This window comes from Ochotona curzoniae, unplaced genomic scaffold, assembly GCF_017591425.1.
Source record: "Ochotona curzoniae isolate NIBS_2020 unplaced genomic scaffold, NIBS_Ocur_1.0 contig_3176, whole genome shotgun sequence".
NCBI classification, from domain to species: domain Eukaryota; kingdom Metazoa; phylum Chordata; class Mammalia; order Lagomorpha; family Ochotonidae; genus Ochotona; species Ochotona curzoniae.
In genome coordinates, this window is record NW_024465746.1 from 817,949 (window position 1) to 832,746 (window position 14,798).

Sequence of the window (14,798 nt, forward strand, 5' to 3'; positions counted from 1 at the left end):
CATCAGGTGAGGGGAGTCTGGGAGTGAATACATTCGGGTTGGCAGAGATCAAAACAGTGGGCCGTGGCAGATGGTGGGCGGCATAGTTCCTTCTAAGGATCTTCCCTGTATATATATATATATATATATATATATATATATATATTCATTCATATTCATTTGTTCATTTTATTTGAAAGGCACACATAGGCAGAGATGTTTTCCATCTACTGCTTAATCCCCCAAATGCTCAACCTCTCGCGGCAGTCAGGGCTATACCAGGCCGAAGCCAGGGACAGAGGGTTGGTTGATGGCAGTGACCCAAGTATTTTATTATCACGGCTGTCTGTCAGGGTACACATTAGCAGGAAGCTGGATACAGAAGAGGAGTTGAACTTGAACAAAGGAACTGTGATAGGAAATGCAAACATCCCAAGCAGCACACTAACCGTCATGCCAAACGCCTACCCATCTGGGAGGTTTGATAACGACCGCAGTCCGTGTTCTGGGTGTTTCCCATCTGCCCCATTTCCTAACAGCGGATTTTACTGCACTTGCTTTACTATGACCACACTCAAGTATGTCAGGTACGATCTGGGGATATGTTCAGAGCTGATTCTGAACGCTGTGCGAACAGACCCAGCAGGCCCTGTGAGTCCTGCTGGTGAGCTGCACAGCTGCCTGGAGGTTTGAAGCTACTTTGCTTATAGATACAAATACACACCCTTATTTAGATTATAGCTTGATTATAACATTAAGAGATTGTTCTCCATTTACTTGGCATTCACACATCTCCAGATATTATCTAGGCACATTGCTATTCAAAAAGTAAATATATCCTTCTAACTTGAACTATCTACATTTATAAGAAATGTGGTGGCCATCGAAGGACCACAGAGTTTGCAATCCAGCTTTACATGAAACATTTCCAGACCTTATTTCAGCAGTTATAAATAGAACTGGTGCCATAAGTCATTTAAATGTTATGCCCATCACTTCTAACCCTCAGACTCCCCCTTCAGGATATGCATTGTTCACCAGCTTCACTCTCCCAATGAGGAAACGGGAGTTTAAGATGGTTCCTTGCCATATTGAAGGTCACAAAGATAACAACAGATGGGATTTGAGTTAGTATTGGGCTTCTTGATTGAATAAATTCAAAACTGGTTTAGGAGTTGCTGCAGAACCTCAAATTGGGTCCCCTGGATAAGCCCGCTTGATGCACAACAAACTAGTTGTTGACAGTGCAGTCCTGGGGAAAAAAAAAAAATCAGGTGTTTATCGCAAAGCCCAGAGCAAGGAGGCAGCAGCTGGTGCTCAGTTCCCAGGATCCCTGAAGGACTAAATGCAGTGACAGAGTACAGCAGCCTGTGGGCACCTCCTGTGGGTACCTCCTGTGAGCACCTCCTGTGGGCACCTCCTGTGGGCATCTCCTATGGGCACCTCCTGTGGGCACCTCCTGTGTGGGTCTCTGCTTGGCTGTGTGGCCTTCCTTTGGTCGGTTCATAGAGGTCAGCGTGTTTTCTTTGGAATGGCCAAGTGGGACTCTACCCTGGCTCTGTGAGTAAACTTGATAGCACTTTCTTGGTTGGCAGCCCGCTCATTCTTCCCAATAGTCATATTAACCATAGGGGCAATTCAGGCCTTGATAATACAATTCCCGAAGGAACTCTAAGCTAAGGAGGAACATCTGGGGCCTAAGCAAGCAGACGTCAGAGGCATTATAATAGAGCCTCCACTTCACAACAGCCTCTGTTTTTTAAAAAAAGTTTATTGTGACTTCAAGTTAAGGCAATTTCATTTAAGAGACGGGATCGAAACTAAAAATATTAAACAGAATATGCACTGAATCTTTATTTTAAGCTGTAACACTCAAAACTGTGTTTTGGTACATTTAGGGTAGAGGAAGAGTGGGCAGAGGATAGAAAAGTTGATTATTAGGTGCCTGAAATTTTCCCACACAAATTTATCTTCCAAGTTTTTTTTTTTTTTTTTGGCCACTGCGGTTTTAGATAGCTTCACACCTTCAAACACAAGTAAATCAAAAGTCTGAATCTTTTCTTCTGCACCAGGAGTTGCCTGCAGAAGTGACGCCTTCCCACATGGTCTTTCAAGGTTCCTGCACGCTGGGTACTCAGCTGCATCCAATGAGTGAATCTCAGTGCTCAGTGACTATGGCCAGTGGCTGGGTCACTTCGTCATCATTGTTGTTTTCTGGTTCCATCAGTTTTTTGGAATACTCACGTGGGGTTTCTTGCTTGGTGTCTGCTAGCAAAATGCTTTCTAGGGAAATGACTACCAGCATACTAGCCCTGTGCTCCTTTGAGGTCTGATGAAGCAACAGCTTCTCTCTGTCCAGCGAAGGGGATATCAACAAACTCTTCAGAGTCTTGTTTCTGACCTAGACCCTGAACTGGCACTGCAAGCTTGAACTTCCAGAAAGCCACCTGCCTCTCCTGAACTATTTTCTTTGTCACTTCTTCTTCCATTCATTTCTACATTCATTGCAATGAGATTATTAAAGTATGTTTTGTCTAGAGAATTATTTGCCCCAAACTTATCATTTTATGCTAGTTGAAATAATATATATTGATCAGCTTCATAAGTGGATTTAAAACTTACCTTGAACTTTCACGGTGCTCCTTGTACACTTGACGCCCTAACTGGCTAAAGCTAATTGAGCTGAAAAATATGCCAACATGCAGGAGGCCTGGTCATTAAGAGCTCTGAGCTCTTGAGAAGAACTGGTTAAGTTAGAGCTGGTGTGTACCCCTGCATGCCATTAAGAAGGTAAGTGCAGAAAAACATAGAGTATGCAAGAACGGGTGATGGCAAGTGTTCCACAAAAATACTGGAACGGTCCTATGATCCAACAATTCCGATTATAATGAAGAGATCCCCAAATTTGGGCTGTTTCTGAAAAGAATTCTAAGCCAGGTCTTGAAGCGATACTTATCTCAGCACTATCCATTATCATCAAAAGATGAAAGTGTCCCTGATGAACGAATGGGTAAAAAGTATTTTGTTATTTGAATATATATCTCAGTTGTCATAATCCAATCTCTTCCCCACAGAAAAAAGAATTCATAGCAGAGGCATAAAAAACAAAACCAAACAAACAAACAAACAAATAGTGCGCAAGTGAGAGCTGTGAGCACCAAAGAGGTGCTAGCGAGAGTGTGGCCGAGTTGCCCAGGAGGGAGGGCAGAGAGGGATCCACAGTGCAAAAGGTCCACTTGGGCTTGTAAGCAGTCTCTTAAGAAGTATAGAAGGAGTCCTAACTGAATAGAGGAATGAAGTTTGGGGTTTAGTATGCATGATGTTTTCTGGAAGTTTTACGGTATCTTCATGTCTTCATTTCCACTGGGGCCATAATGAGAAGGTGAGTGTCCTGAGTGGTGTGCAAGGGGTGGGGTACTACCTTTGCGGAGTAAATAGAAAGCTCCCAGTTATATCCCTACCTAACCTTCCTGCCTCGTTCTCACATAGCCATATGTACATAAGTGAAATGCTATTCTGTCTTAGAGTCAGATGAGATTCTGATAAATTCTATAACATGGATGAGCCTTAAGGTCATTATACGAAGTAAGATAAGCCACTGACGGAAAGACAAATATTGTTTGAGTCCGTGCAGGTGAGCTAGCCAGTAGTGAAGTTTGTGGGCCGGATGGTGGAGCAGTAGTTTCCAGCGTTTGGCAGCAGTTGTGGGAGAGGAGTCGCTGTGTTGTAGAGTTTCACAGCTGGCAACCTTGTGGAAACCACTACACAACAACACGGATGTGCTTCTCACTGCTGGGCCATCAGAGAGGACTGCCAACACATTTCTGGGAAGATGGGATGAAAAGAGAAGTTTATTTTTACACCCCCAATTTATGCAATCCAGTTTTTTTCATAGTCCCATGAATTTATGAAGGTTGCTTGCACACCTTCGCATGGCTACACGATCCGTTTCATGAGCATTTTGCCACCACAATTAACGTTCTTTCAAAGTGCGGCATTAGTTTCAGTATTGCATATTCTTTGCAAACGATTGGGTTCCTGTGGAGACCAAGCAGAAGTGGTCTCGAGTGAACCTGAAAGCAGGTGGAGGTTTATAAATCTGCCAACACGTGCAAGCAGATCTGAGCGCATGCCAGTTTGTCAGCGCCATACACGCTCAGACGTTACAAGTGCTCAGAGGGAGCAGTAAGGGGCAGAGTGAGTGCTCCCTGGCGTCGGGAGGACTTCTCCGAGGAGCCCAGGGAGCAGCAGAGCTGGGAAATTAATGGCCCGATGCTAAAATGTGAGCTGGCGGGCTGGCCGGCGTGACGCAGCGGGAAACGCTGCCTGCTTCATGTCCGCTTCCTGCCCCAAGCATGGGGTGAGCGTCCATGGACATCGCCCGAGTGACGTACATTTGAGCAATCGAAGAAATCCACCCTGGCTGCCTTAGCTGGTGCTGCTAGTGGGCATTTGAGTCTATTGTTTGTTCATCGAAATCCTGAAATCTTAGTTTAACAACAACAAAGCCAGGGTTATTTCTTATCTGTACCTATTTATGGGTGACTCATTCCAAATTGAGGTTCATGATTCTTACTTGGAGTTAAAATAGAGCGAAGATTTTTAAAATATTTTTTTGTTGAATTTAACTATTGCTATTCTCCATGATGCAATTTTGCAGATATAGGGATTCCTTCCTCCGCCTCCGCTTCCTCCCTCCCCATTTTTGGCTACCACCATGTCCCCCATATTACCACAGTAGTACAGTCCCTCTGTGATAGATACAAGTTTAGCAGTGCGCTGTTTGAGTGCATCATAGTATATGCATAGGCAAAGGTAGAAAAGGCACAATCTCATTGTCAAGGTCTAGTTCACTGCCTCATTGGGAATGCTTTAAACATTTATTTATTTGTTTCTTTGAAAGGCAGAGCGACAAAGAGCTACACACACACACACACACACACACACTCTTACACCCCTTCTGTCCTCTGGCTCACTCTTCAAATGGCAGCAGTTTCTAGGACTTGAGCAGGCTGAAGCCTAGAAGATGGCAGGAACTCAGGTACTGGGTTACCCTCTGCTCCTGCCCGGGCACACTGGCAGAGTGGGCTCAGAAGCAAAGTCAGGACTTGAACCAGCCCTGAGACATGGGATGTGCGCGTTGCAATCAGGAGCTTAACTCAATGGAGCCTAACTCCCCTCCCAGAACACAGACACTCTGGCCTTCTATGTGTAACTCGTGATCTACTTTGGATCCATAACAATGGGCTTTGGGTGCCTTTTCCTGTGTGTGTCTCTGTTTCTCAGGCCTCTAAAATAGGAGCTGGGGGGTCAAACACCAGCTGCATTCCGCCGGAAGTGCTACAGTGTACTTGTGGCCACAGCTTCTTGAAGTGTCCTTTGACATGCCAGTGGATTTCTGCAAAGTCTGCTCAACCATCTCCCAAATTACAGGGCTCATCAGCCATGCCAGCTGTCTGGGAACAGATAACTATGCTAGGATACTCAAAAGAACACTCACAGGAGATGAAACATATTTTGCATACTTTGGTGCAAAATCCATACTTAGATTTTCCGTGAACTCTTTTTGAGCGCCGTGTTAAGGCGTGCAGATGGGGTTCGGCTAGGACTAGAGTTTCTACAAGAAGCCAGAAAGTTTGTGAAGAACTGTCCAGTTTGTTTCTTGGATCTGAATTGTCAAGGAGTGGGTAAGGCTAATTTGTCCTTGATGTTTGATTTGGCAACCCAAGAAAAGTTAAGACTATTGGCAAGAACCCTGGCAAAGCAAAAAAAAAAAAACCCTGGCAAGACCGAGGCACTGAGATGGTGTGGAAAGATCTGAAAAATCCAGTGTAACTCAAGCTTACATGTCTGGGAGAAAGAAGACAAAACCAGGTTGCTGAAGGCTGGGGGGCTGCTTTGTTTGGGTTGTTCCCCAGGTTGTAGAGGAGGGCGAAGGGAGCAGGCTGCACTCGTACATCCTAAAGATGACTGGCAACTGCCACCTTATGGGCTAGAAAGAAGCTGGAGCCAAGGAGACCGACCTTGGTTTTGTAATTGCCTACGAAGAGAAGTGAAGATCTCTTCCACAGGTGGGGAATGGGCTGTGAAACAAATAGCCTAAGAAGTTAGGCCAAGTGTGTGTCCCTCAAAGGGGTGACCCTGACAACATCTCGCCAATCCTTCTGAGTTTCTCTTGTTTTTCATCTATTCATGTAGCTTTTTTTGGACCGAAGGTCTCACCCTTTGGCATTCTTCTGCCTTTTTCCAGTGCTTGTCCCCAACACACATTCCGTCCTTCCTGTAACACTGTTGGGGTTCAGAGAATGAGTTCCTGGAAGGTGGGCACATTGAGATCACCCCTGCTTGTGTTATCAAAGTCCAGATCCAATCTGCAAAAAAGACCAAGTAAATTAGTATACTGCGTAAAATCAGCGAGGAAGATCTTTCCATTTGATGATTCACGCCCCAAGCAGCCGCAGCAGCTAGAGCTGTACCAATCTGAAGCCAGGAGCCAGGAACTTCTTCCAAGTCTGTCATGCAGGTGCAGGGTCCCAATGCTTTGGGACTCAACTGCTTTCTCAAGCCATAGACAAGGAGCTGAATGGGAAGTGGAGCAGCTGGGGATAGAACTAGCACCCATATGGGATCCCAGTGTGTGCAAGACGAGGATTTTAGCCACTAGGCTACCGTAGGATACCAGACCCTATTGTGTAAAATCTTACCATTGCATTGCCAGAAAGAATGTGAAATTCAGGTACACGTTTTCCATCACATATATGAATCCTTTCCACAAAATACAGTCAGGCTGAGAGAGTGAGTGAGACAAGGAGAGAGACGAAGAGAGAAATCTTCGGTCTTAAGTGATCTCAAGGCTTGCTAGAAAAAAATTTTTATGTGGTTGTGTGGGACAACCATCAGCCAATCTACAAATCTGATTCTCAGTGCTAATGTTGAAACATGTAAAATCAGTCTGGAATAGATTACATTAGTGGCAAGGTATGAAGTGTTGCTGTAAGGTGAGGTTTACACACAGCTGCAGAACGTTATGTTAAGTTTCTGATGGGACAAAACAGGTGTTTTTAAACTTGATGACTGATGAGATCATTCCTAGTGAATGTGCCAGGTGCGGGGACCTGGTACCTTGCGGTCACTGCTTAGTTTAACCCAAAAGATTGGCCACGTCACTTGGTTGAAAATATAAAAGCCTTTCACTCTGTTTAATGTGTACAAGAAATCTACATTGTAATTGAGGGCTGCAAAAATTTTCAAAAATTCTGCACGTCTTAACTAGATGTTACAGTTTAGTCCTCAAGAAATCCTTCTTTTGAATGCTAACTAAATGCTAACTACAAAAAAATGGATTTAAGAAATAACTACAAGACTAAGTTCTAGTATGACTTTTTTCCAGAAAATGAATGAATTTTATTAAGACATTGCTGTTTTCTACAGCAAACATTAACTCTATTTAGAAAAAGCACCTAGAGTTATATTGTGAGACAGTCACTCAATGGGGGTTTTACAAGTGAAGGGCATGAAATCTTAGGTTTTATAATTGAATGAAGAATATAAAATAAAATTCAGATTATCAAAAAGATATGCGTTCCACCTCATACGTGAAAGAATTTGTCAGTCATTTTTCTTATAAAAACAAACTGAATTTCTATGCAAATCATACTTTATGTGTTTTCTTATGATACAGTCAGAAACACTCATGAGACATTAGAAATGATCATTAAAAAACCATCTCAAGATTTAACAAGTGCCATAGAATTCTATTTCAAAGCAAATGATGAATTGCAGAACCTTGAAAAAAAATCAAATTACCCTCAAAAATGTTATTGGACAGAAATACATCTTCCAGATATTTTGCTATATGATATATATGACTTTCACGGCTTCACTTAGAACTATGTCCAGTTTCAATATTTATCCAATAATATCAACACTGGCTGAATAGCTAATGCTAAATCCAGCCAAAAACAAAATATTTGCTCATTTCACCAGACTTAGTAATATGTTACCACATACTTGGTGTTTCAATAATGCATGATTTTAATAGCACTGACTGGCAATTTAAATGTTAATGTGCAATAGGTATCCAAAGATTTCATATTTTCTATATTTTTAACTGATGTAAAGATTGTCTCAAAATGTACAAACGTATCATGTAAAGATGTATGTATTTTAAGTATGAGATATTTAAGATTTATGTAAAATATGTACTATGAAAAATGTGTATTGATTTCAAAACATTTTGCACTAAAATCATCTCTTAATTCCACTTTGTGTGAGTATTTTGAAGTGTGTGTAGATTATATTTTAGCTACATTTAATATTCGAAGATGTAGCGATATAATCAGAAGTGCAACTGACATGTCCAGAACACATTTGTTACCCTAGGAATAGCCCATGAATGCGTTGGAAACAAGATACTTCATTCATGTTAGTGACTGAGCTTATTGTGTATTTTAAGCATCTTTCTTTGTTTTGAAACAGGTTGTTTGGCATCAAATCAGTCATTCAAACAGACTGTTCCAGTACTTGGAAAATCATAGTAAACCCAGAACTGTCGTGGTACCACCATGCCAACCCCATCCTCCTGCTTGTAATGTACTACACCCTGGCCACACTCATCCGAATCTGGCTCCAAGAACCCCTGGTAAGGATGCACAGTTCTCGTTTTCTTGACTGCACAGTAGCCTGGCGTGGCCAGGTGAAGGGACCCACTATTTTACTTGTTCTGCATTCTGGTGGCAGCGTTGTAATTCTGCAGAGGCTTGAGTGCCTCAGAAGGGGACTGGCTCCTCTTGTTAGCATAGCCCTGTGCTGCCAAGCATGGGACAGTCACTCTTACTGAGCGATGACTGGGCACACAGGTGATGCGTTACCTCACGTGACTTGCTAAATAACTGATGAACAGGCATTATGCCCAGCTGACAGATCAAGAAAATCAAGTTAAACTAATGTGCTCTGAAATAATATCCTCATTGTATGGTTCCAAGTGGTTGTTGACAAGACCAGGGTCTTAGAGACCACACATCTCCTACTGCAGGTGACTAGACTTTTCCAAGTTTCTTCTGGCCCTCGTGGCCTCTGAAGGCGCTGCCATACTTGTACTCTTTTGCACATCCAACTGCAAGGTGTGGGAATTATAATGTACCCCATTGCTTTGGAGTTTAAATGTGTCCCTATGGGAAGGTTAGTAAGGCTAACGCTATTGTGGGATGGGGCATGTCTTCCACTCAGTGGTACCAAGCATCCATCCGCTTTTATGTCTCCTAAATAGCTGACAGGCAGGAACTCAGCTGTAAGGTAGTTTATTGGCACAGGACAAAAGCAAGTTAAAGGCCGTACCATCTTCTTGTTCACTACCTGCAGGCATAGTTCAGATAGATTGGCAAGTCTTGCCAAGCCTAAGTCCCTAAGCTCTAGTATGGCCTACTCCATCTCACTCTCAGCCTGGGACCTGGAGCTGTGGCTCTCCTTTGTTCACAGGCTTAAGCCCGCACAGCCATTCAGTCAGTCAGTCATTCAGTTAAAAGTATATTTTAGCAAAAATGTAGTGAAGCCTGCCTCTGTTGACTGCTAACCTAAGGGCCACCATCACAAACAAGGCCTGTGTTTGTGCAAACTGTGTGCTCTCCAAGAGAAACACAGTCTCAACAGAGTAACTAGAATCTCAGGCAGATGGTGGCCATGTCCATCTGTGGCACAGGTGCCATCTGCAGAAATGAGGCCGAAATCTTGCTGCCCACAGTGTCCCCACCCCATTGTGGGGGTGTAACACAAGAGGTATGCTTAGAGTCTGCGGGGTCACCTTTGTTAGCAGGCTTCTCACAGTTGTGTAGTGCTGTATAGACCGGAAAGAAATTTCATAACTCTCTTCTAACGACGTCAGTTTTCGTTGGACGTGTTCCACAGACTTAGATGCGAGTCTGCGTGTTGTGTATACACAAATAAAAATGTGCATCTAAGGGATTAACAGATATGCAGGAACTTCAAGAAGTTTGGAGAAAAACTGCACTAGTTTCTAATTTAATTTTCCCTGAAATTTTCAATGCTTCTTCAATTCAGCACAACTTCTAAACATTGTTTAAACATTCCAGAAATTACTTTTAAGGCATCTGATTAGCAAGAGTTCCCAGTACCTTGAGCCTTGTTTTAGCTCCAGATGCACAGTGCCACAGTGAAGGCTCTTTTATGTTGTAGCCCCTTCAGGCCAATGTGCTTACATGGACTGTCTATGGGCAAGGCAGGCAGACAGAGAAAGAACTAAGAAGATGATCAAAGCTGTAAACCACAAGGCAATAGCAATGTCAAAACTCATATTATCTGGAGGGTTGTATGGAGAATAAGGCTACCTGTGAGCATCAATGTTTCAGGTAGATTTAGTGTTTTTTAAAATTATCTATTTATGTATGTGTGTGGAAAACAAGAGAAAGAGAGCATTACTGTCTGCTGATTCTCTCCCCAAGGACTGCGGTAGCCAGGACCAGGTTGGGTTTGAAACCGTGAGCTAAGAAACTCAATCTGTGTCTCCCAAGTGGCTGGCAGGGACCCAGTTGGTTGAGTCATCAACGTAATGACCACATCTATCTTGGCAGCAAACTGAAGCCAAGAAGGAAAGTCAGCCACCCTGACATGGGGCACAAGCATTCTATTCTCTAGATTCGATCACTCCTTGCAAAGCTCTGTATTCCGAATGGCCTGGGACAGAGACTTACTCATAGAGGCAATGCTAGCGATTCTGTCACATGGCCTGGCACAATTGATTGATATGACTATATGTGAAGGTGAGACTCAACCTACCAGATTTATTAGAACAGTTAGGTATCAAGAATTAAATGTTTCGGCAGCTCCACCTGCAAGACCAGTTTCCCATCCAGCAAATTAGGGTGCTGCCCTCAGGTACTCTAACTCATTCCCCAGCAGTCAGGCTAAGAGACCAAGCCCTTCCCCTCCACTCCAAAAGCAGGGACAGGACTCAGTAATGCCTTCTTCGGGGTGCAATCATCAGGAAACTGTATTAATAATCAACTGCATTGTGCTCCTTGCATTTCCTCTTTGTCCTCTCTTGCAAACCATTTGCCTGATCTAGGCAAATGTCTCATTTGACAAGGCACTTGCTAGGCCCTTGCTGAATACCATGTGCAAACTCTAAAAGCTAGCATCTTTAACAAAGACCTTCATAATTAAAGATTGCCAGTGACTGGCTCACAGTTAGCTGTATGCTTTTTTTGAAAGCTTCTCGCTAAGAGCCATTTGCAGAGCTGCTTCCCTCGGAATACACATTGGGATCTGTGGTTAGTTAATAACATCAGAACATGTTCTCAGTAGGCATCCAAGAACTTTTCATACCAACGTGTATGTCAATCCCAGGGCAGCATTTTAGCCATTTTTAAAAAGGATGTCTTCAGAAAAGCTCACCTGCTGTATACATTCTCTTTGAAAACTAACCCTAGGGAGCCAGAGCTGAACAGCTTCCTGCTGGCCTCCCCGGCTGCCTGGGGAACGTTTTTTGGAAAGCAGAGCTCTTCCTGTTGTTCCAGGTACAGGACGACAAGCCCAAGGAAGAAGACAGAGCCCTGGCCTGTAGCCCCGTCCAGATCACAGCCGAGAGGAGGCGGAGCCTGTGGTACGCCACCCATTACCCAACTGATGAGAGAAAAGTAAGTCACGGAGAGAGGGTCACCATTTCCCAGCTTGTTCGGCCGACTTTGTGTTGGGTGGTTGAATCCGAGCCTTGTCATCTCCCCAGTCTACATGTGTTGCTCATCATGCTAAGGAAGTTGTTTTAGAGGCTTAGACCCAGAGAACAGAGAACTCCCTCCACGGAGGGAACTCAAGGCTTCTTAAGAAAACATCATGGCCCCGTTATGTTTCATTGCTTCCCACACAAACACATTCTAAAAACCCTGACTTTTGAAGCATAATTCTATATTTCAAGCAAAAAAGATAGCAATCTGGTGACATGGATGAAAATTTCAATGTTGAAATACATGGCTGACAACACCAAAGGTCTTCAAAAGATGCATGGAACAATGCACTGAAATCTGCTCATCTTTTCATCCATTTTCCGTGGACTTGTTGAAGGGCATTAGCAGCTTACTCGCTTGTATAGCGTAGTTAGCCGCCGAGATAATACCATACCCCGTTGGAGAACATTCTATCTATGTGAATGTGAGTGAAGATCTCGCACTTTAGGCAACTGTGTGTATTGACCAGAAAAGTGAATATAATTAAGTATCATCTAAAATATATAGATCACATCATACATAATTTTATCACCTTTTGATCATTTATTGACCATTTTGAACTCAACTCACTGCAATGTCTTAAGCTAGAATGGCTTACGTGCAATGCTTGTTAACTTGGGTAGGATCAACGTGCTGAAATCTCCCGGCATTGAGGACTGAGGGGTAGATCCCCAGCTGCGGCACTGAGGAGTGGGTTTTCCAGTTTATTTCGTGGCATGGCAGAGCACCGAGGCCTGTTCTCAGGGCTGCTGCCCTATGCCGGAGGAGAGTGAGCCGTGACTCGGCCATGGAGCAAAATGACCACACTACTCTATGGGGCAGGGACAGTGCCCTGTGTCTCTGGAGGTTTTCCCTCTCACAGGACCAGGATTCAGGGTAAGCCCTGTATCTCACTGTATCTCACTTCATGAAACGTTTGAGGCCTGTGGCACATTAGAGCTCCTATGACCCTGTGTCCTCAAGGTCCAAACCCTGTCTGTGCTGATGTTGAAGAGTTCTGCCTGGTGGTACAAGGCAGACATCTGGACCCAAACCAAGACTGAGGCCCCATTGCGTAGCTGGTGATGGTACACGAGGACCTCCACTGACAATCACACATGGAAAGCAAAGCCCCCAAGCAGGCGTACCTTAAGAAAATCCTGCGAGAGCCAGAAAGAGCTGCAGTCATGCCACAAGCAGGTGTAGGCAATGACACATTTCACACGAACAGTAGAACATAGCTAAAAGATTCCCGTGATGCTGTGGTTGTCATCACGGAGCATAGCACATGAATCACAGGGTGGTGCTGATGCTGGGGTAAGGAAAACAACATCTTTTGGAGAAAAGAAACATTACCTGAGTGAAGTTAGTAGACACTGAATACTCAGCACTGATGAAGTCTATATTAGAGAAATGCCCTCTGCCTTTACATTCATTCAGCATTCACCAATCACTCAGAACGTTCCAGGCCCACAAGTTCATTCATGCTAAGTGCCTTACGCGGGGCTATTATTTGTTTTATCTTGATGGACAAGTTATGGTTACTCGGGCCCAGGTGTTTGGCAGATACCATTTGAAAATTAATGCAGTAAGACCATCACTCAGAGACACACAAATGACAACAATTGATGCCACTAAAAGAGTTTGAGCACTTAGGTGAAAATTGGTATGTGGGAAGTTTGTGCCCACCATGGCAAATTTGAAAACTTCCCCATATTTTGAGACCTGGCGATGAGGTCAGGATAGCATGAACATGCATGCTCTTGGAGGATTCTGTGAAGTGGTCCAGTATCTGATACAGCTATAGAACTCGCTGACCCAGATGCTTCCAAATTGCAGCGCACGGCAGAGAGGCCCATGGCCAAGAGCCGTGCAGGATGCAGCCAACATCAGCATCAGTGGGCGTTCAGGATGTGGGGGACGGCAAGTTCTCTGGGGTGCTTTCAGAGCCCCCACTCCAACCAACCTTCACAAACTTCGGCTGGTTAAGACTGTGCCATTGTCCGAATAGGCTGTTAGCATATCCCTTCTGCTTCCAAGTGCAGACCTCAGGGGGGCCGGATCTCCTTCATACTTCAACCAGAACAGCACATGGCAGCGGCCTGAGTGCAGAAACACACAGACAGTAAAAGATGCACATCAGTGCGAAAACAGTGATGCGGAAAGATGATTGAATTAGTAATTGCATCAATTAGATGCTTTAATTAGTGCTTGCATTACTATTTATGTTAACTGAGGCTTATGTGGAATAGCTCTATTTTAATTTCTACTATGGTAGTTATTGGTAATGTTGTTGATATCCACATAAATAAAATATCTTTGGATCTCTCAGAATGTAAATGAATCTTGACCCCAAAAGTCACAAAAGCACGTGCAATTGCTGTACTAGTAGTTGTGTAGGGGTACCTGAAACAACTCAACACTAATGTGTTTTAGAAATACAGTCATATAATTACTTTATTGTTGATGGTATGAAAATAAAATAATAAAGCACACTGCAATTTCCCTTTATTAAAAATGCTCATTTCTTGAAAGCAAGCACATTTAAAATTCTGCAGATGTCTCCAAGGGTTTGGGGAGCATCCATTCGAGAACAGCTCATGCTATTAACCAAAACACTGGAAAAGCAGGGCAGTGTTTATGGTCATGTGGCTTAAAATCACTTTGTTTGCTGTTAATACGTGGTGTCAGAACCTGGAAAACGACAGCCAGCAGCATCCAATTCTATTATTATTCCTTTTGTTTGTTTGTTTGTTTTTCCCCTGCATGGCTATTTTAACGTACTAGCATCCCGCTGGCTAAAGAGAATTGGTATGTACACAGTAAAACTTTATAGGTATGTGTAAACATGGCGTTGCTTCCAGCTCACTAATTAACATGCTGTCCCACATTGCTTTTACAGCTTTTATCCATGACCCACGATGACTACAAGCCATCTGATGTTAGTATATCCTTAGAATCTTCGCGTCTGTTTGTGTGATACGAAAGTGACAGAAATGGAATTGGCTCACGGTCGTGCGTCTTATTGATCACTACTCCATAAAGTCTCGGAACTTCTCAGGCATTTTTGTGCAGAAATTATGTTTGGGTTATTGCTGTTAG

At 43.5% G+C, this 14,798-nt stretch overlaps 1 protein-coding gene across 3 annotated transcripts in view; it reads left to right on the plus strand.

The window, feature by feature from the left end:
- PIEZO2 (piezo type mechanosensitive ion channel component 2) overlaps nucleotides 1-14,798 on the plus strand; it is a 410,674-nt gene that overhangs the window by 282,996 nt on the left and 112,880 nt on the right. For all 3 annotated transcript variants that reach the window (XM_040979222.1, XM_040979221.1, XM_040979223.1), the window contains exons 8-10: nucleotides 8,458-8,620; nucleotides 11,511-11,630; nucleotides 14,599-14,637. In XM_040979222.1, the coding sequence (XP_040835156.1) occupies nucleotides 8,458-8,620; nucleotides 11,511-11,630; nucleotides 14,599-14,637 (322 nt within the window). The remainder of the gene's footprint in view (nucleotides 1-8,457; nucleotides 8,621-11,510; nucleotides 11,631-14,598; nucleotides 14,638-14,798) is intronic.